Below are 20,623 nucleotides of genomic sequence, written 5' to 3'. Positions count from 1 at the left end.
ATGTATGTAGTCGCTTTTCACTTTGCAAGATGGACTGGAATGTGGATGGGTGTTTGTTTCACCCCCTCACCCCCACTGAAGGAGAGGCAGTGAAAGGCCAATTCTCTGGAGACTTTCAGTGCACCTAGACAAAGAGTGGATAGCAAAAAGCCCCACAACGGGAATGTAACACTGGAGTGCCTATAGCATGAACATTTAGATGAAATATTCAGAGACAGCAACAGTTACTCACCCCAACTTCAATTATGGTATTAGGTGAGTTGCTAGAATTTCTTGATGTCTTTTTTCCAGTTACTGGAAGAAAAGGAATGAAAATATGAATACAACCAATTAAATTTATTAAACTATTAAACATGGTCTTTGGAATACAAGATACCACAACACAAATAGGGATATCAATTCCCTATGTAATAAAAATAACTAAATTTATCCCTAAAATTAATAAGCTGGTTTAAATTTTTTACTTGGAATTAAAATATATTCCTTTTCTTTCTTTCTTTCTTTTTTTTCTTTTTTAAAGATTTATTTATTATGTATACAGTGTTCTGCCTGCATGTACACCTGCACACCAGAAGAGGGCACCAGATCTCATTCTAGATGGTTGTGAGCCATCAAGTGGCTGCTGGGAATTGAACTCAGGACCTTTAGAAGAACAGCCAGTGCTCTTAACCTCTGAGCCATCTCTCCAGCCTCCTAAAACAATTTCTTTCTGCAACTTACAACTATATTAGTAGCTACTGCTTTTCAAAGTGTGAAACTATTTTAGCACCTGCAATTGTGACATTCTGTTTGTGACAGTATCTTTATGTAGAGTGCTTAATGAGAACCTTCCTGGAATGTATAGTTCCCCATTTCTTTGGAGCTCTTTAATTTACAAACTGTTGAGATAAATAGTTTTATATGTGGGATGGGTAAGTGCAAAGCCTTCTGCTATTAAGATGTAATATCCATTCCAACAGAGCAAAATATGACACAAACAGGAATCCTAGGTATTTGTATGCAAGCAATGTGGCTATTTTAAAGTTAGGAAAGCTAGAAATTTTTCTACAAAACCAGGTGTGGTAGCACATGCTTGTTAGTACCCCAACACCTGTAAGGTGGAGGCAGGAAGATCAGAAATTCAAGGTCTTCCTTACCTACACAGAGAGTCCATATCCTGTGAATGAGATGCCCCCCCGCACCCCCCCCCACAAAGCAGATACATTTTAAACAGAGCTCTACAAAAACATCATATCTCATTTTAAAAGTTGGTTTTTTTTAAACAAAGAGTTAGACACAAACCCTGAAACCAAGAGTAATTTAAAACATTTCAAAAACAATTATTAAAGAACAAACTTTTAATCTCAAATTGAATAACAGACACATAGACAAATTACCACTACCACCAGCAAAAGACCAGGACAAACAAAAATATATATGAAAAGAAATTTAAGTTGTAAATCATTAGATCAACACAGTAAAAAAGCAAAAGGCCTTAAGCTGATGGATACAAGAGGAAAAGAAATATCAATTTTATTAGTGAATCATTGGTTTTAGTTAGGTATTAACAGTTTGTAATCATAGATATAAACTAGAAGATTTTTCAGTAGACAATTTTGTGCCTTATTAAAAGATAACGGGGCTGGAGAGATGGCTCAGAGATTAAGGGTTCCTGCTGCTCTTCCAGAGAATCAGAGGTCAGTTCCTAGCACCTACATAAGGTGGCTCATAACTGCCTACGACTCCTCCAATTTCAGAGATCAATGTCCTTTCTGGCCTCCCAGAGCATCCACATATATGAGGTATACACTCACACAAACACACATAAATGAAAATAAAAATATCTTTAAAAGCCACTGTTCATCTGTTATTTTTAAGGTTTCTTATTTGACAGGTCATATTCTAATTATCTTAAGATACCTGTTGGACCTGATGTAATTGGAGTTGTAGGAGTTTCCACAGAAATCAACATAACATCATCAGTGTTACTAAAAGTTAAAAACAAAAACAAAAAATGAATGCATTGTCAGGCTTAAACAGGTAGTTAATGGTTAGAATTTGTCTAATTTTTTATTTAATAGCGCTATTTACAAAATTTATTAATTTATCTATGAATTCAGAGAAAAACTTGTGAGAGCATGTGGATCTGGGGCACAAATTCAAGCAGTAAGGCTCAGCTGCAAGCACTTAACTTGTTGAATTGTAGGGTCAGCCCTACATGTTTTAACTGAACAACTGGCAACTATTGGGGAGGGGGAGATAAAATCAAATATTTAACAAAGCCCATATACTATTAATTCATTATATGATCCAAAGTACAGGAAGAGCTGGTAAAATGGCTCAACAGGTTAAGGTGCTTGATGACCTGAAGTCAATCTCTGCAACCCATAGTGGGAGAACACTAACTCTCATGAGCTGCCCTCTGACACAACCAACACCCACAAAACTATTTCTAAGTGCATATAAAACAACGTTTTAACCCCCAAAAATCTGTGCCATAGTTGGGGGTCATCTTATATGCCGGGCACTTACCTGCAGCTTGCTTCCCTTGCTTCCTATGTCCAGCACATATACCGGGGGCGCTGCAGTGTGCTCTGGGCAGGTAGTATGAAACGAGAGGAGCAAGCTGCACACATCATCCTGTACCTCGAGGAGAATCTGAGTGTGGATTGGCTCTCCACAGAGCGTGCCTTTAAAGGAGCAGTGAAGGCTGGCAACGGCTGCCTCGCAGCACTTAATAAAGCACCTAGCTGTCTGTGGTCTGCCTGTAAATAGACACATGCCCAAGTCTACTGCCCAGGGTGCGTTGGAAGAGCAGTTGTCTTATACAGTGAGTATATCCCACACTCTATATTTTAAATGGAAAAGTTGGGAGTCATCTTATACGCTCAGTCATCTTATATGCTGGGAAATACGCTACAGGGAAATCTAGATATAGTCACAATATTTACAATATACTTAAATGCCAGACATGCAAACATATGAAATATGCAAATATCACTTTTAATGTATACAGTATTGTTCATAAAAAAAAATCAAGACCCATAAAGACATGCCACACACCTGTGATTCCAGCAGTCAAGAGGCCAGAATGAAGAAACAAAAATTATTAAAACACAGGTGCCACTACTTTATCACTAATTCTAGGCCAAACGACCTTAGTTTGCTATCATTTCAACTATAACCATATTCTTATAACCAAGGGTTTTTAAATAAGAATTTTAAAGAAAACATAAAGACAAACTGCATTAAGTTCATTAAAATGCTAGATCAATTTTTCATAACTCAAAATTATACCATTTAAGAGATGTCTTATATTTTTAGCATCTATATTCAGGATTCACTTTGATTCAAATTTTATATATAAAATATATAAAATGGTGGTACAAGAGGCAGAGGCAGAGGCAAGGGCAGGTGAATCTCTGAGTTCAAAGCCAGCCTGGTCTACAGAGTTGAGTTCCAGGAAAGCCAGGGCTATAAAGAGAAACCCTTTTGGGGTTTTCTGGAAAAAACAAAACAAAACAAAACCAACAAAACCAAACAAAATGAGCTGAGGTTTATCTTTTTACAAGCATTATTTTTATTAATTAGTATTATTATTGGGCCAGGGCATCTTAGATAGTCCAGGATGGTGTCATTATGTAGCCAAGAATGATCTTGAAATCCTGGGATTACAAGGCACACACCACCTTTCCCCCTCTAGTTATCCCAGGTCAGGGCTGGCTTGGAGCTGCTATGTAGCTACGATTCCTCTTTCCTGCCTCTATTTCCTGATTATAATCATTGAAGGTGTGTATGCATCCCTATGCCCAGCAACCCTATTTCTCAATGGTTTATAAATTCCAATTCTTGTTAAATTTTCTAGTGTTCACTTAATAATATTAACTTGGGCCAGTGAGATCTAGCAGGTAAAAGCACATTCACCAGGCCTGATGACCTGAGTTATATCCCCTGGGACACACATGATAAAAAGATAAAAAGATAAAACTAATTCCTGAAAGCTGTCCTCTTATTTCCATAAACGTGAGAGCATGCATGCAGTTGTGGCCTAAATGAAAACACCCCCCACCCCACCCCCATAGACTCATAGGGAGTGTCATTATTGGTGGTGTGGCCTTATTGGAAGAAGTGTGTCGTTATGGGGTAGGCTTTGAGGTTTTGGAAGCTCAAACCAGGGCCTAGTGTATTAGCATACCTGCCCCCAGTCCGCCTAGCAACCTATGATGTCATCACCTGCCTGCCATTAGGCGTGCCAGCTGCCCAGGATATAAAAAGGGCAAACACTTCATCTCTTTCTTCTTCTCCCTTGCGGTCTCTGTTTTTCTCTTTCTCTCCCATGCTTCTACAATACACTTCTCTATATCGTACCTGTTGCTAGAAAGAGCCTCCACCAAAGCCACAGAGTTTTGGGGCCCTGAAGCTCCCCAATATTATTTTTCATCTTTAGTATTGGCAGCCCATACCAGGAGGGCAATCCCATTGTCTGGTACTCTGGGACCCCTCTACTACCAAACTTTAAATCTACACTCATCTCCATCTGCTCCTCTGCTGCCTGCTGGAATAGCCTAGTCCCAGTCCGAGTGCCCAAGCCCTGCCATTGAATTACTCACAATTGTTCCCACCAAACTGTCTATTGTTGGTTAGCAAATGTCTGCCTCAATGGCCCCCTGCGACGTTGCTAGCAGCTTGCACCTGCCTGGGAACAGCTTTAGAAATTTATTTCTCTTGCTTGGTGCCTCCAGCCCCATGGAGCATGCGCAATTTTGGGGTTCAGCATTGGTAGCAGCACCATGCCACTGGACTCCACAGCTCTCTGGGACTGGATTGGACATGGGATCCCGAACGTGCAGGCACAGATCACAAAGGCCTAACTCCTAGGAAGCCCGGCAGGCCCTTGCTCCCTTCCCCTACAGCCCTGCTTGATGTGGACCCCTTCCCTCCTCACTTCCCCAGCCCGCGCTCTGCCACTGCCTCCTCAAATTTCTGGCCGACCCCACCAACCCACTCCTCTGCATGCTTTCTGAATGGGCACCCATAATCAAGCCGGTTGGTGCTTCCAGGGCCATGCTTGCCCCTCATGGACATCAGAACTATGTGCATGGGAACCAGAGAGCCCCAAAACTTTGGATGACTGTTGCACAGCTTTGGTAGAGGCTCTAGCTTGGAGTTGGGTCAACTCTGTGAGTTGTGAGCAGTATGGGCAGATGCTGCTTACATATAGCATGACACTGGTCGCCAGCACCTACAGCTATACTGACGCTGTTGACCCTGTGACACTTTTAAAATTCACCCCCACTGTGGCTAACCTGATCACCATGTCTTGGCTGAGGGCAATCACATGACTAGCTGCTATCTTTGTTTTGGGAAAATGGTGGCTATCCCCACCATCTTTATCAAGGGCTGCCAGCCCTATTCAAATCCTTGCTAAATTCCAAAGACAATGTCTTTTAAGCTTCTGCTGGTTGCAATTAATTACAAGATTAAGCTTTACTTAATTTCTGATTTTATGCTTTCAAGGTTATATTTTTCAATATGCTACATGTATATTTCAACCCTGGTTCAAAAAATTTTTATATGTTTTATTTAAAAGTTATAAAGGTCTATTTGGATAAACAATCTAATTTATCTATGTCTTTACTAATTCCTAGACAAATACATAAATAAATGCTGCTCCTCTTGTCACCAGATGCTCTGGACTCAACTATGGACTTCCTAGCTAGTGGGTTTGATATAGTGAATTTAAATACGGGTTTTAAATTGTTCTATAATGATCTGCTGTATTACTACATTGAAATATATTAATTCTGGGAACATTCAATGTTAGAACTTGATTGTTATGCCCATCTTCATTCTCAAAAGCTTTCTCTCTCTTCCTTTCTTTCTTTTTTCTAAGTCAGGGTTTCTCTGTGTAGCCTTGGCTGTCCTTGAACTCACAGCAATCGGCCTGCCTCTGCCTCCCGTGCCTGTATTAAAGGCACGTGCCACCATGCCCGGGGCAAATTTCTTAAAGAAATACACACTCTGGGCTATAAACCTTCCCTGTGAGCTTCGTCAACTCAGTTATTATAACATTTTCCAGTTTCTTCAGATTTTAAACATAAAATGTTTAACCTAAGTCACAGGCACAGAAAAATAATAGCAGAACTAATTTTTCCAAATAATTAGAAACCTCTGGAGGCCGAATAATATGAGGAACACATTTCTAATTTTGAATTTTTAAAAGATGGTTTCTTAAATCTTTTAAGAAATAAATTATAGGCCAGGCATGGTGGTACACGCCTTTAATCCCAACACTTGCAGAGGCAGAGAAAGGTGGATCACTTTGAGTTCGAGGCCAGCCTGGTCTACAAAGTGGGTCCAGGACAGCCAAGGCTACATGGAGAAGCCCTCTCTCAAAAACTCCAAATAAATAAATAAATAAAATTAAATAAAAAAATTTAAAAATTAAAAATTAAAAAAATTGCATTTATATAAAACTACATAAATTGATATGTAGAATAGCTCATGGTGGGGCCCTCACTCAAACAATTTTAAAAGCTGTACTTAAAAACATTTCCTCTCCCAGGTGTTGTGGTACACACCTTTAATCCCAACACTTGCAGAGGCAGAGAAAGGTGGATCTCTGAGTTCAAAGCCAGCCTGGTCCATAGACAGAGTTCCAGGACAGCCAGGGCTACACAGAGACACCATGTCTCAAAAATTTCTTTTCAACTAAGCAAATTAACAAAAACGTTACTTCAGAATATTAGAAAATTAGTAAGATAATGAAAACCTGAATGCCTAAGGGCCTGAGACCCTGAGAAGAGGATGGAGGGATAAGGCTCTGATGCCCATCACTGCTGCCCCTCAAAAGGCATTTCTTTGCCATGCAAGAATGCTAGGAAACCAAGCAAAAAGTGCTTAGAAATCACAGTAGACTGGCATGAAGACCAAAATCACAATAAAACATCTCAGAGGGGACTACAGGATACACTTGGGAGTCTACGTGAAACTTGGAGCTGTGTTATAAGAATAGGGAGAAATAAAAGATTAAGTGGGTCTTAGAAAAACTACAAATAAACTAGTGGTGGCACACACCTGTAATCCCAGCATTTGGGAGGCAGATACAGGCGGATTTCTGTGAGTTCGAGGCCAGCCTGGTCTACAAAATGAGTCCAGGACCGGCCAAGGCTACACAGAGAAATGCTGTCTCAAAAATAAAAAATAAAAAAATAAAAAAGAACCCACAAACAAACTCACAAAAAATAAGTTTCTTTCTGCTCAGTTTCAGATGCCTGAGTGTTGTACCATTCATCTAATGTTATGTAACAGTTTTATCTAAGACCACAATGACCTTTAAAGAAAACAAAAACCACATCTTTTATTTTTTGGAGAAGTAAGGAGTAGTACAGTTGGGAGATTCTGGCTCAGGGTCTCTTATGAAGTTAATGAGGCTGCACCAACTGAATGTTTGACCAGCACCACGAAGAGAAAATCAACTTTTACAGATTGTCCCATTTGATCTATTGGAATCTTACTTAGGATATATGTGAATCTATTTTGCCAGTAAATCATATATATAGTATTTTTAAAACTAATTTTAGTGTCAAGGCTCCTTTCTTTTTGGTTTTCAAGACAGGGTTTCTCTATGTAACAGTCCTGGCTGTCCTGGACTTTGTAGACCAGGCTGACCTCAAACTCAGAGCAATTGGCCTGCCTCTGCCTCCCTTGAATGCTGGTGTTAAAGGTGTTAACCACCAGCCAAGCTCACGGTTCATTTCTAATGAAATGAAATGAACAAGCTTCTTTCTTTTCACATTTTTTGGTAAGAATTTGTTTAATGTTTATATTATTTCTTCCTTAGATTTTTTTTTAATAAAACACACTTTGTGATGTGAATTGTGGTGTTACATGCCTTTATTCCTAGTACTCCAGAGGCAAAGGCAAGAGGATCTGCCAAGTTTGAAGGCAGCCTCATTTTACACAGCAAGGTCCTAGCAGATAGAGAGCACTGTCTCACAAAAAAGAACACAATGAAACACAAGTCATCCCGGCCAAGTTGCACGTTTGTTACACTATCTGCACACTGCAAAGGATGTGTAACGGCCTTCTACAGCTCCATAAACTGTAGGCTGTTTCAATATACAACAACATAATGTATTAGACAGGATCCACTGTTAAGTGGACACTTTTGCCTATGAAGTCACTTGCGTCAGGCGCACTTGCTTTTCCTTTTTTTTTTTTTTTTTTGGTCACTTCAAGGATTTCAGAACACCATGTTGATAAGTGGTAGCAGCAAATTCACCAATTATGACCCTGCCTTCATCAACTAAATGCCTTCTTTATAGTTTCCTCACTTAACACCAAAATACAGACCTCAACACAATTTTTAAAAAATTTTAAATACATCTTAAAAACGGGCTGGAGAGCTGGCTCAGAGGTTAAGAGCACTTAATGATCTTGCAGAGAACTTAAGTTCAGTTTCTAACATCTATAATGAGTGGCTCACAACTTCCTGGAATTCCAGCTCCAAGGAAATCTGATACTTGCTGCTGAACTGCATTTATGTGCACTTACAGACACATAAAATTAAAAAATAACTTAAAAAATGAAAATACATGGTTAAGTAGCATGGGGTTACTAGGGTAGCTCTTGAAAAGTCAAAACTTTATGTTAAGTCCCAAATATGCAGACAAGCCAGGGTAGCATGTCTCAAAGAAATAAAACAACAAAAAAAAAGACTCCACTCCCTGGAATAGCACTGATCTAAGCAAAAACCACCAAGTATGCTTGCTTCCAAAAACATTCTTCCTGACCAAGTCCAATTTCCTCAGGCTACAGACCAGTGCTTTACTATACAATTAGACAAGTAGGTGCACCCCAGTTGGATGTTATCATGATAACACTTTCAAAATGGAGGGACCCAACGTGGTCCATTAATCACTGTGAAGAAGATGGGGAATAGCACAGTGAAACCCATGACCTGACCAATTTAAGAGCCAAGTGCTGTTACAAAGAATCAACTGAATTTCTTCAGATTGTTGATGTGAATATGACATTTCAAGCTACTTTATACTTAACTAATTTAACTACGAACATATATTTAGATACATACTGTATTTTCTGGCATAGAAGACCCCCAAATTTTCCAGTTAAAATATAGTATACTCACCATATAAGCCTACCCTTCTTCCAATACATACCAAATAAAAATTTTAAAATATCAAATTTTATTTCAATATGGTAATTTAAATTCAAATGCTTATGAAATGTATGTACTTATCAGAAAAGCTATCATTTATAAAAATAAAGTTGTCATCAAACATGCAAACATAAACCAGTACAATAAACGTTTCCTAATTTACTCTAAAGCTGAATGGAAGGTTAAGACAATAAACCCATGGGAGCTACCATGCTGTTTGTATTCTAAGCTGTCAACCCACTGGAACCGATGATGATAGAAGGGGGAAAAAAACAATAGAGAACAAGTGCCTGGCAATGCCCATCATAGCTGCAAGCTACAGTATTTTTACCGGTTGATAGCATGACAGTTTCCCTTTAAAAGCCTTCAAAATCCTCCTGTTAATCATCTGATATAAGTACATCAATGACATCTTGTGAGACATTTATAAGGCAGTCATCATATGGATGGATTCCATATCAGATGGTGATGTCTCAGCGTTATCATCTTTTTTCATCTTGCCACAAGTAGCAGTCCTCAGTACCATCTAATGAATTTGATATTCCCCACTTCTTGAAAGACTCGATCACTGTGTCTGCATGAGTATCATTCCAGGCTCTTATAACAAACTTGCACAAAACATCCAACTGTGGAGCATGCACGTTTCCTCCTTTTGTGAATGACTTTTCTCTGCTAACCATCCATTCATTCCACTGTTCTCGATGTGGTCTTGAAATAGCTTGTTTAGGCACCCATCCACAGTGGCTGTAGCAATGGTGTCAATTCTGCAGGAATAACTGCTGCATGTCTCTAGTCTTGCAAGCCTTTCCTTGGTGCTGGGAGTTAAATGAGCCCTGAACATATCATATCCACACCAGTAGACTACACTGTTGAGTAAGTCCACTTCGTCACCCGCTCCATACATTACTAAGTCATAGCTTTATCCTTCTTCATCCTCCCAGCCTTTTTACTTTACGTGTACAAAACAACCAACAGGGAACTTGAGTTTTGACATATTCATTTAAAACTAATAATTGATCTCAGTTTGGCACCATCAGTTGTATTTCCTGGTAAAACTGGACCTCAAGTCCTACTGGTTTTTTTCCCACCTTTTTGATTGACAGTTTTATTTCCAATCATATCAAAATTCATTAGTTTCATCGATATTTCCAATACTACTTAAGGCAGAGTCATCTTTAGTGCTCTGTTGTATTATGTATTGATGGAAACTATTTACTTTGCTATCAAGACCTACAGGTAGTTCTGGGGTAGTTTTGTCTTTTGCCTCAGTACCGTATTATGCCTTCTCATGAATCTAGTACACCAGGATACAGTGGCCTTGACTCTATTGCTGTGATTTGGGTTAGATTTGGCCCACTGAAGGGCGAACAAACATATTTGATTTTATGTCACTATATAACCATTTTGGCGATGTTCATTCACCATGTCTACTACTTGTTTTTTGAGTTCTGGCCAATGTGAGTGCCTCTTCTTAATTCACATTTACCTCTTGGCATGCTCTTTAATGTTTTTTCATTTGTTTTCCAGGCATGAACCATCTTTTCTGTTACTCCATATTGTCTTGCAGCTGTGCAGTTATTCTGTTCCATGGCAAGGTTCACAACTTTGAGTTTGAAACTGGCTTTGTATTTCTTTCTCCTTGCTGGTGCAGCCATGATGGGGTTTTGACTGTTGGACATTTGTATATATGGTACCGTATGTATATATGCTTTACTATATGAACAGGTACGGATACAGATACAGATACTGATACTGGTACTTTACTGTATCTGGTACCCAGTATATAGCCACCAATCAATCACAGCACATGATGTGTCTTACAGGTCACTGGCTAGTTGTTACTTACAACTGCTTTCACTGGTTGGAGTGGTCTGCCTCTTAGATCTCACACATGCTCAACAGTGTGATCTGAGAGGCAGAACAGTACAGTAATTGGAGGAAGGATAAGAAAGGAGTGTATGGTGGCTTTCTTTTTCCAACAGTGACTCCTTGCTGATGCCTGCAGCTTGCTTCTCCCTACTTCATAGCGTCTCCATATGAAGCAGGGGGAGGCAAGCTTTTAACAGCTGTAATTTCCCTTTCTATATAAAATGTCCTCCCTTGAGACTTCAAATAAAATATTGTATATTTTATTACACAATCTATCCAGAGATAATAACCACACTCTCCCAACTACTGAAATCCCAGAAGTTCAGCACAAATGAGCAGCCACACTGTTTCCCAAGGTGGTCTCAGTCACCCCCTTTGCAGCAGACTCAGGCATGTGTCTATTTGTAGGCAGGGCACAGACAGCTAGGTGCTTCATTAAACACCAGCCTACACTGCCCCTTTAAGGCACACTCCACACTCAACCCGAAGATGCACAGCCTTCAAGTCAAATGGGCAGGTTCTGGTGGAGAGCCAAGCCACGTTTACATGTTCCTACTTGAGGTACAGGAAGATGTGTGTAGCTTGCTCCTCCTTGTTTCATACTCCTTGCACAGAGGGGGGAATCAGCCACAGCACCCCCATCATATGCATCGGACATATGAAGCCAGAGGAAGCAAGATGCAGCTAAGCACCCGACGCATAAGATGGCACAGATTTTTCGGGGTTAAAAAGTCATCTTGTACTCAGGAAAATATGGTAACTTTATGCATTTTTTTAAAAAATAGAAATGCCTACCTTTCAGAAACAAACTCAACACAAGCTGATGGCAAATCAATCCTTCCCCTTGTTTTTTCTGAAGAGTTAAAGGGGGTATGGTTCACAGAAGACATTCTTTTACTTAGTGTTAGATCTGGCTCTTGGGCCACACTCATATTCATATTCACGACCTCTGAATCTGTAACCTGTTAAATGGATGAGGAAAAAGTGGGTAAGTAGAAAGTAAAATTTCACATAGAAGAGTCTTGTATAGATATGTTAAAATATTAAATAGTATTATGCACTTCAATGGCTGATGACCATAAAGGTGATTTCTCTGTCAAAATGAGTCAAGGAAATAACACTGACACTACAAACCTAGACTTTGAAAACAAGGCAAACAAACACTGAGATACTTAGACAACATCTTATTTCTAGTAGGCTAAGTTTAAAAACTAAAATAAGGTGATTTTAACTTCCAGTTGTTACATTTACTTAAACCTTGGAGTTAAAGCACTGACTCCGTGCCTCAGCTGAGAATGAACACAGCCTTTTTTTTTTTTTTTAATCTTTTTCTGGACTTTGTTTTTATTTTTTAGCTTGTGAATTCAAGTCATACACACATACCAGCCGGAGAATGACAGCCAAGGCTACACAGAGAAATCCTGTCTCAAAAAAAACAAACAAAAAAACAAAAAAACAAAAAAAACACAAATAATCTTATCAACATTATAACTGAAGAGTCAATCTTTCAATTCTGGATGTCACAGATTCTAGTTTGTAAATGCGTCCATTTTACACTGTTGAGTAGAGAGTGAGATCTGACTCTCACATGAACTCTGGTGCCCCTTTTCTGACCATGTCCCCTGGATGGGGAGGCCTGGTGGCACTCAAAGGAAGGATAGCAAGTTACCAAGAAGAGACTCGATAATCTTAGAGCATACATAGGGGGTGGAAGTCTCCCTCAATCACAGACATAGGGGAGGGGAGAAGGGGGGAAGTGGGAGGGAGGGAAGAAAGGGAGGAAACAGGGGAAGGGCTAACAATCAAGATGTAATATGAATAAATTAATAAAAAAATGGTAAAAAAAAAAAAAAAGAACACAGCCTTTTCTAAGGGGTGGCACGAACACTAAGGTAGACACAGTAGGGCAAACGCTGAAATGCTAATATACTAAGTAAGCCACTTTGATGTGAATATGCTCAAGCAGCACCAGAAGGCAAAGCAGGACACTGATGGCCTTACACTTCCAGGTAACATGGATCCACTTTCTCCCTCTCCTCCACTATTATTACAACATTACAGCCTAGTAAATAATTCAATGGGTAAGCATAAAGCAGCTGAAAAGTTTAATGAAAAAGGACTAGCTAGGGGCCTTATGGCCACAGTGAGTTCTCTATATACATCCATACTAGATTAGAAGGATGTCAGACCTCTACCCATTCCTCGTTCCAAATAGGAGCTAGTGGTGGTGGTGGTGGTGACTCAACCCCAATGCCAGAAGAATCAAAGGTTCTATTTCATAAACCACAGTAGCAGCTGGGTTAACAATTAGGACAGACAGAGGAAGTCTAACTGGCTGCAACAACAGTAACAAGCAGAGTCCAACCATAGACCAATCATCAGACAGAACTCTACCCCAGGAAAGCAGCCAGCCAAATCTACTTCAAAAGCAAATCTGCCATCTTCCCCATGGAGGCCAGTGGCAGGGCAGAGATTACTGAAGCAGCAGCAGCAGCAGCACTCAGCTCCACAGAGGAGAGGGCCAACCCACTCAGTGACCACAAGCACAGGCCAACAGCAGTGGGGATTGAGGCATCACCTCCAGGGACTCAACAGGTAACGACATGGAGTACAAAGAATGAAGCCAAGCAGAAGAGCACATAAAAGTCATTAAAGTACATTGTTACTGAAATTACAGCTCAGAAGAAGCCAGGATGTACACACTAAGCCTAAGTAGAGTAACTACAAAGGGAGTAAGTGGCAAATACCATGACCTTTTGGTCCTTCCAAGACTAGCAAAAGCTGGTGGCTGTAGGTATACTTGTACGCCAGAGTTGTTTTTCTGACCATGAGGCCTAGAGTTGTGCTCTGGATATGGCGAGTTTCCCAGATTATCAAGTCCTGGCTCCTTTTCATTATAGTCCCTCATTCAATACAACCTCTGTATTTTTCACGTTTAACTTTAAAAAACAAGAAGCCAACATTGTTATCCAAGCTTTCTGCCCTCATTTGGAAGTATATTTACATCTTACAATTTAACAAACCTAGATTATTAAAGCTTCTGTGTATTTGTACGAACCTCACAGACTGTATTATTGGGTAATGTGTTTGATTCCAAACCATTTTCTTGATATGATAATACTTTTTTGATATGTCTTTGAAGTCTTCTTATTTTTACCTAGAAGAAAGAAAACTAAGTGAATAAAAAACCAGGGTACTAAATACTATAAAAGAATGAGAACTACTTGACCAAGTAGTCTTGTGAAATGGAGGCATCTACTCAAATACATGAAAAGGTCTTCTTTTCCACGATCCGAGACCTAGATGACCCATAGCAGAGAATGCCTTCTATTCTTGCATTAGCCAGCATCTTTACTCTCTAAATGTACTTATTTGTTGTTTTTTGTTTTTGTTTTATAGATATGGTCTGATGTATTTTAGGTTAGCCTTGAATTCCTTATGTAACCAAGGAAGTCCTTGAATTCCTGGTTTTCCTGCCTCTATCGTTAGGTAATATCTCAAGTTGTTCATCAATACGCCCTGTTTACGGATGCTGGGAATCAAACTCTGGACTTAGTGCTTGCTATGTCAGCACTCCAATTTAGCTATATCAGCAGCCCCAGTGATAAATTCTTACACAGTCACCATTTGCTATCCATGGAGGAATATTGTTCCAGGTCCTACTGATAAAAATCTACAGATGTTTAAACCACACACAGATCCTCTTTTGCACCTTATATTATCTTTACTTACAGTGTTTAGTATAATGGCAATGCTATTACATAGCTGTTACACTGTACTGTTCAGCAAATACTGACCAAACAAAAAGATGTTACATGTTCAATGAAACACTTTTTTCCCTAAATGTTTCCAGTTGGCCTGTGGTGGTGCACACCTTTAATCTCAGCATTCAAGAGGCAGATGGTCTCTGATTTGAGAGGCCAGCCTAATCTCCATAGTCAAATGAGACCCTATCTCAACAACAAAGAAAAAGTAAGTCTGCAGTTAGTTAGGCAGAGCCACACAACCCAAAATGTAGAAAACTGATAAATGACATTTGGCTACTAAAGATAGTTAACAATGGAAGGGGCTTGTTCTGACAGTGCATGGTTGCAATTCCAAAATTAAGGGAACTAAAGCAGAAAGACAAGAGAGTTCAAAGCCAGCCTAGACTGCATACAGCCAGCTCTAACCTCAAAAAAGAAAGCATGAGTAGTAAGACAAACAAAAAATAGTAATAGGAAACGTAATCTGTTCACAATAAAAATGATGTTGGTAAAAGAAAAATGAGTGAAGATAGTAATCCTAGAAAACTTAAAAAAAAAAAAAGGCACAGAGTTACAAAGACCTTAAAACAGATTATGTAAGCTCTAATAAAATACGTATCAGAATGCAAAGAAAATGCCTACTACAGATAACCACCAATGGACATAGAATGCTTATTTGCTTATTAGAACTAAGAGTATTTCTTAAGCCTTAACTTAAACTAGTAGGTCTTTTTTTATTGCATGGTTCTCAGTATGCAGGCCATGGCATGACAATTCATAACAGTAGCAAAACCACCATTTTATAGTTGGTGGTCACCACACACGAGGAACTATAAAAAGGCTGCAGCATGAGGAAGGTTGAAAACCATTGTTTTATTGCCTCCCTTTCCCAACAGACAGGATATGACCACATTCTACATGTAGTAAAAGGAAGAAAATGAAGCCAGATGTGATGGTGCACACCTGTAATCCTAGCACTCAGGGAGGCAGAGGCAGGTGATCTGTGTGCATTGGGAGGCCAGCCTCGTCTACAAAGCAAGTCCAGGGACAGCCAGGGCTATACAGGGAAAACCCTGGAGAGAGAGAGAGAGAGAGAGAGAGAGAGAGAGAGAGAGAGAGAGAGAGAGAGAGATGACATTAAAAACTTACAAAGAGTTGATCAGCTATTGCTTCATGCTTATTTCTGCACTGGGTCTTCCCAATGCGTTCATTCAATTCATTCAGTTTTTTATCAAATAAATTATAGCTTATCATGTAGACCTCCTGTCGAATCCAGTGTTTAACCTAGGATTTAAATAAAAGCCAAAAGTCGTAAGCTTCAAATTGTGAAATAATTCCACTCCCTGCTTTCTATTTTTATGTGTATTAATACTTTGTCTGCATGTATGCATGTACTACATTGCAGCAGCCAGAAGAGAGCATAAGATCCCCTGGAACTGGAGTTACAGATAATCATGAGGTGCCATGTGTGTGCTGGGAACTTGGACCAGGGTCCTCTAAAAGAAAATTCAGTATTCTTAACTTCAGAGCCACTTCTTCAGTCCGTTCTACTTTTTTTTTTTTTTTGAGACAAGATTTTTTTTTTTTTAACTATGTAGCCTCAGCTGGTCTGTGGTAGACAAGACTAGCCTCAACCTCAGAGAGATCCACTATGTATCCCGGGTGCTGAATTAAAGATGTATACCACCATGCCCAGCTTATTTTCTACTGCTTAAAAATTGCTTTCATGATGTTTTATAAAGAAAAACTACTATACAGTACTATACCAGTGTTATAAAAAGTGATACTAAATTTTGCACAGCACACAAGTAGACATGTTAGAATTAAATTCACCCACAAAATATTGACTTCAACTTATATAATTCCGGTTGACTACTGTTTCCATAATATACATTAATCACTTGACTCATCAAAACAGAACTGGAACACAGCTATTCCTCTAAAACTGAAGATTATATTCTTCATTTCCCTTTTTGCTTTGTTTTGCTTTTGTTTTTTCGAGACAGGGTTTCTCTGTGTAGCCCTGGCTGTCTCTCTTTGTAGATCAGGCTGGCCTCCCAAGGCACAGAGACTGCCTGCCTCTGCCTCCTTGAGTGTTGGAATTCACAGCATGTGCTACCATGCCTGACTTTGTTTTGTTTCTTTGAGACAGGATTTCTCTGTATAGTCCTGCCCGGCTGTACTAGAACTCACTCTAGAGACACGGCAGGTCTGAAACTCGGAGATCCAGTTGCCTCTGCCTCTCTCGGGCTGGGGATTAAAGGCATGCACCACTAAGCCTAGCCTGAAAGACTGTATTTCATTTCACAGTTGACCAGACAGACATACCATGTAGAAACACGTAATTGGATAAAAATAGAAGTGTTGAAAAGCAGTTTACCTAGGTTAATTTACAAGAGGAGGATGCATCAAGACTCTAAAATAGACTAAAAGATTGTCTGAATCTATGAATTAGTGAACAACTGTGATGCAAACAAACAGCTATTACTGCTGATCAACAAGCCCCACGGCCAAAACAAAATGTTGAATTGTGAAGTAAAGCTCAAGGCCATCTCATGTCTGACTTACACATTTGGTAGCCTATGAGTTAAAATGTCCAGCTTTTTCTACAAGACTTCTACAGAATGTAATTATGTAGATTACTTGGTCTAGAATAATTCCTGAAAATAGAACTATACTGGTAATATAAAGGATTTACTTCTTATTGGTTGTTTGAATTATGACCCTGCATCGGCTCCTGCCTCCAGGTTCCTGCCCTAACTACTTTCCTGAATCATGGACTGTGATACTGAAGTATAACAAAATAAATCCTTCCCTCCTCACAGTTTTTGGCATGGTATTCCATCACAACTATAATAACCCTAACTAAGGCATAAAAGAGTGTGAGACAGAGATAGAGATAGATAGTGAGAGAGAGAGAGAGAGAGAGAGAGAGAGAGAGAGAGAGAGAGAGAGTGTGTGTGTGTGTGTGTGTGTGTGTGTGTGTGTTTTGTGGTGTGTGCACATGAAGGAAGAGGCATCAGAGTCCCTAGAGCTGGAGTTGCAGGCTATGAGCTTCCAGAAGTGGGTGCTGGGAACTGAACTCAGGTCCTCTGCAAAAGTAGCAAGTGCTCTTAACTGCTCCTGTATCTCCAGCCCTTTCAACATTTTTCACTAATCAGAAGTATACGTTCTTAAAACAAATATTTTAAGCCCAACATTACCTGTTCTAGCAGTGCTGTATGCCTTTCCAGAGCTACACAGGCATTCTCATTATTTTGCTCTGAAGTTTTCACGGCCTTAACATTTTCTTTGTTTTCTGAAAACATCTTCTTTTGGTTATGGCCTTGGAGAGACAGAAAGATTACAGATAAAAATATTTCTTCCCAAGAAGGAAAATTTAAAAACCTCTAATTTAGGGAGTCTAATCAAGTGGAAAAACTAAAATGTGACAATAGTAGTACTTAATTTTTTTAATTAATATTTTTAAGCTGGGCATGATGGTACATGATTTTAATCCCAGCACTTAAGAGGCAGTGGTAGGTAGATTTCTGTGGGTTCAAGACCAACCAGTGTTACATAGTGAGCACACTTTTTTTTTTTGGTTTTTCGAGACAGGGTCTCTCTGTGTAGCCTTGGCTGTCCTAGACTCACTTTGTAGACCAGGCTGGCCTCGAACTCACAGCGACCCACCTGCCTCTGCCTCCTGAGTGCTGGGATTAAAGGCATGCGCCACCACGCCCGGCCTGTGAGCACACTTTTTAAAGTAAATGTAACTGCACAAAAACTTTCCCATAAAAACGTTCTTTTAAGTAGTGGGGGAAGAGGTCCCCTCTTCTGTCACAGGTCTGGGGGAGGGGAATAGGGCGAAAGAGGGAGGGAGGGGAGAATGGGAAGATAAAAGTGAAGGGATTACAATCAGAGGAGATGTAATTTGAATAAATTATTTAAAAAATAAAAATTTAAAAATGTTAAGAAAGAAATCTTTGATAGGATTCTGGTCTCAGCTATAAACTTTTTTCAGTCTTGTTTCACAGGATAACCACTGAGCAAGGTGGCACATAGTTCAAATTATATTTGGCAGGATCAAGAATTCAAGGTCAGGAGACAGAAGCAGAAGCAGGCGACCACTCTGAGTTTGAGCCTAGCTTGGCCTACAAAGTGAGTCCAGGATAGCCAAGGACTCTGTCTCGAAAAACCAAAAAAAAAAAAAAAAAAAAAAAAAAAAGAGAGAGAGAGAGAGAGAGAGAGAATTCAAGGCCAGACTGGGCTATATAATGAGACGCAGTCTCACCAAAACACATAAAACAAAACAAAGCAAAAACCTGTCAAACACATAACCAAGAAACAAAGCAATAACCAAGCCCCCAAACAAAACCCTACATAGTGTAATTTGAGCCTCTATACATAGTCACTTAAGGAATCAATTACATTAATGAAAGTATTCAGCAATTTAAATTACCGTGTTAAAAATAATTATTCTGTACAAAAAAATTCTACATAATGTGCGTATGTGTACCAGTACATACTGTGTACGTTTGTGAGCAAGCCATGATGTAAGTGTGGGGGTCAGAGGACATCTCTGTAAAGGCAGTTCTCTCCTTCCACCTTTGTGTGGGTTCCTGGAATTAAACCGAGGTCAGCAGGCTTTGAAGAGAGTGCCTTTATCTGCTGGTCTGTCTTGTTAGCCCTAATCAGCATTTCAATCAGCCAACATAAATATCCTATTTCTAATGAAATTTATTTTGATATTTTATAACTCCAGAACTTCCAAGTATGATTTTTCTCCAGAAAGCTCTTTGTAGTTGGGCCTATACACAGACACACATATGAATTAACTGTGTCTATCACCTCTTATTTGGCATATGACCTATAAATCAATTCTATGAAAAGAAATAGATTCACCAACAACTTAATGTACCTATTCACTAGGGGACTTAAAAGCTTCTACCTCCCAAGGAGCTACTGGCAGTTAATGTTTGCAGGGAGTGAGGGAGACATTTAGTTTAGTGATGTATCCACCAATAATATATCCATGTACTTTTCACAACACTAATTAAACTCATTGGGCCACAATAAACAAACATCCATAAAGGTCTAAGAGGGTTATCTGCTCCCCTCTTTTGCTGTACTGGGAATCAAAGCCAGGAGAGATAACAGATCTACCATTCAGCTATGTTTTCTATCTGAAGAAGGGAATCTTCAAGGAGATGAGAGATGGGAATGGGGTAAGGGGCAAATATGATCAAAATACTTTATGCATGGAAATGTCACAATGAAACTCATTATTTATAATTAATGTTAATAAAAAAACTATGATCTAACAAACAAAATCTTAAAATGAGAGGAGACATAGTTAAAATGAACCATCTGCCATAAACTACCTTTTGAGATTTTTAGTACTTTCATGGGAAAATGATTTCTCTCTTTTTTTTTTTGGAAAACTTTTCACTTTCCTTTGATATAGCAGATATCATTCAATTAAATCAAGTTTGGCCTAAAGCTCCATGCTTACTTATTTGTCTTTCTCTATGTGGTAAAGTGTAATTTTAACTTATGTGTCTACAGGCTGTAGCTCTTTTTTATTTTTTATTTTTATTTTTTAGCCTGAATGTAGATATCCTTAGTGTAATGTGTTTACCTGATACCCTGGGAGACCTAAAAAAGAGCATCAGATCCCCTGGAAATGAATCCATAGATGGTTGTGAGCCAACATGTGGGTGGCTGGGAATCAAACCTAGGTCCTCCACAAGAGCAGCCAGGGCTCTTAACCATTGAGCTATATTCCAGCCTATGTAACTTGCATCTATGGAAACAAGCTGTTGCAAAACTGAGAGATTATTAAATGATCAAGTAAAGTCGGTGGTGG

The 20,623-nt window shown here is 39.3% G+C and overlaps 1 protein-coding gene across 13 annotated transcripts in view; it reads right to left on the bottom strand.

The window, feature by feature from the left end:
- Nucleotides 1-20,623, bottom strand: part of ATF7IP2 (activating transcription factor 7 interacting protein 2) — a 69,017-nt gene that overhangs the window by 18,996 nt on the left and 29,398 nt on the right. For 12 of the 13 annotated variants that reach the window (XM_084762474.1, XM_084762472.1, XM_084762477.1 and 9 more), the window contains 6 exons: nucleotides 17,979-18,100; nucleotides 15,925-16,059; nucleotides 14,088-14,186; nucleotides 11,825-11,991; nucleotides 1,900-1,967; nucleotides 233-294 (listed from right to left, as the gene is read on the bottom strand). In XM_084762474.1, the coding sequence (XP_084618600.1) occupies nucleotides 233-294; nucleotides 1,900-1,967; nucleotides 11,825-11,991; nucleotides 14,088-14,186; nucleotides 15,925-16,059; nucleotides 17,979-18,100 (653 nt within the window). Of the gene's footprint in view, nucleotides 1-232; nucleotides 295-1,899; nucleotides 1,968-11,824; nucleotides 11,992-14,087; nucleotides 14,187-15,924; nucleotides 16,060-17,978; nucleotides 18,101-19,283; nucleotides 19,466-20,623 lie in introns of those variants that run through there. The other variant, XM_084762473.1, reaches the window with a different exon arrangement.

This window comes from Acomys minous, assembly GCF_964271855.1.
Source record: "Acomys minous genome assembly, chromosome: 16".
In the NCBI taxonomy this organism is placed as follows: domain Eukaryota; kingdom Metazoa; phylum Chordata; class Mammalia; order Rodentia; family Muridae; genus Acomys; species Acomys minous.
The sequence above is the reverse complement of the archived record's forward strand: the minus strand, read 5'-3'. Positions and strand labels throughout refer to the sequence as shown.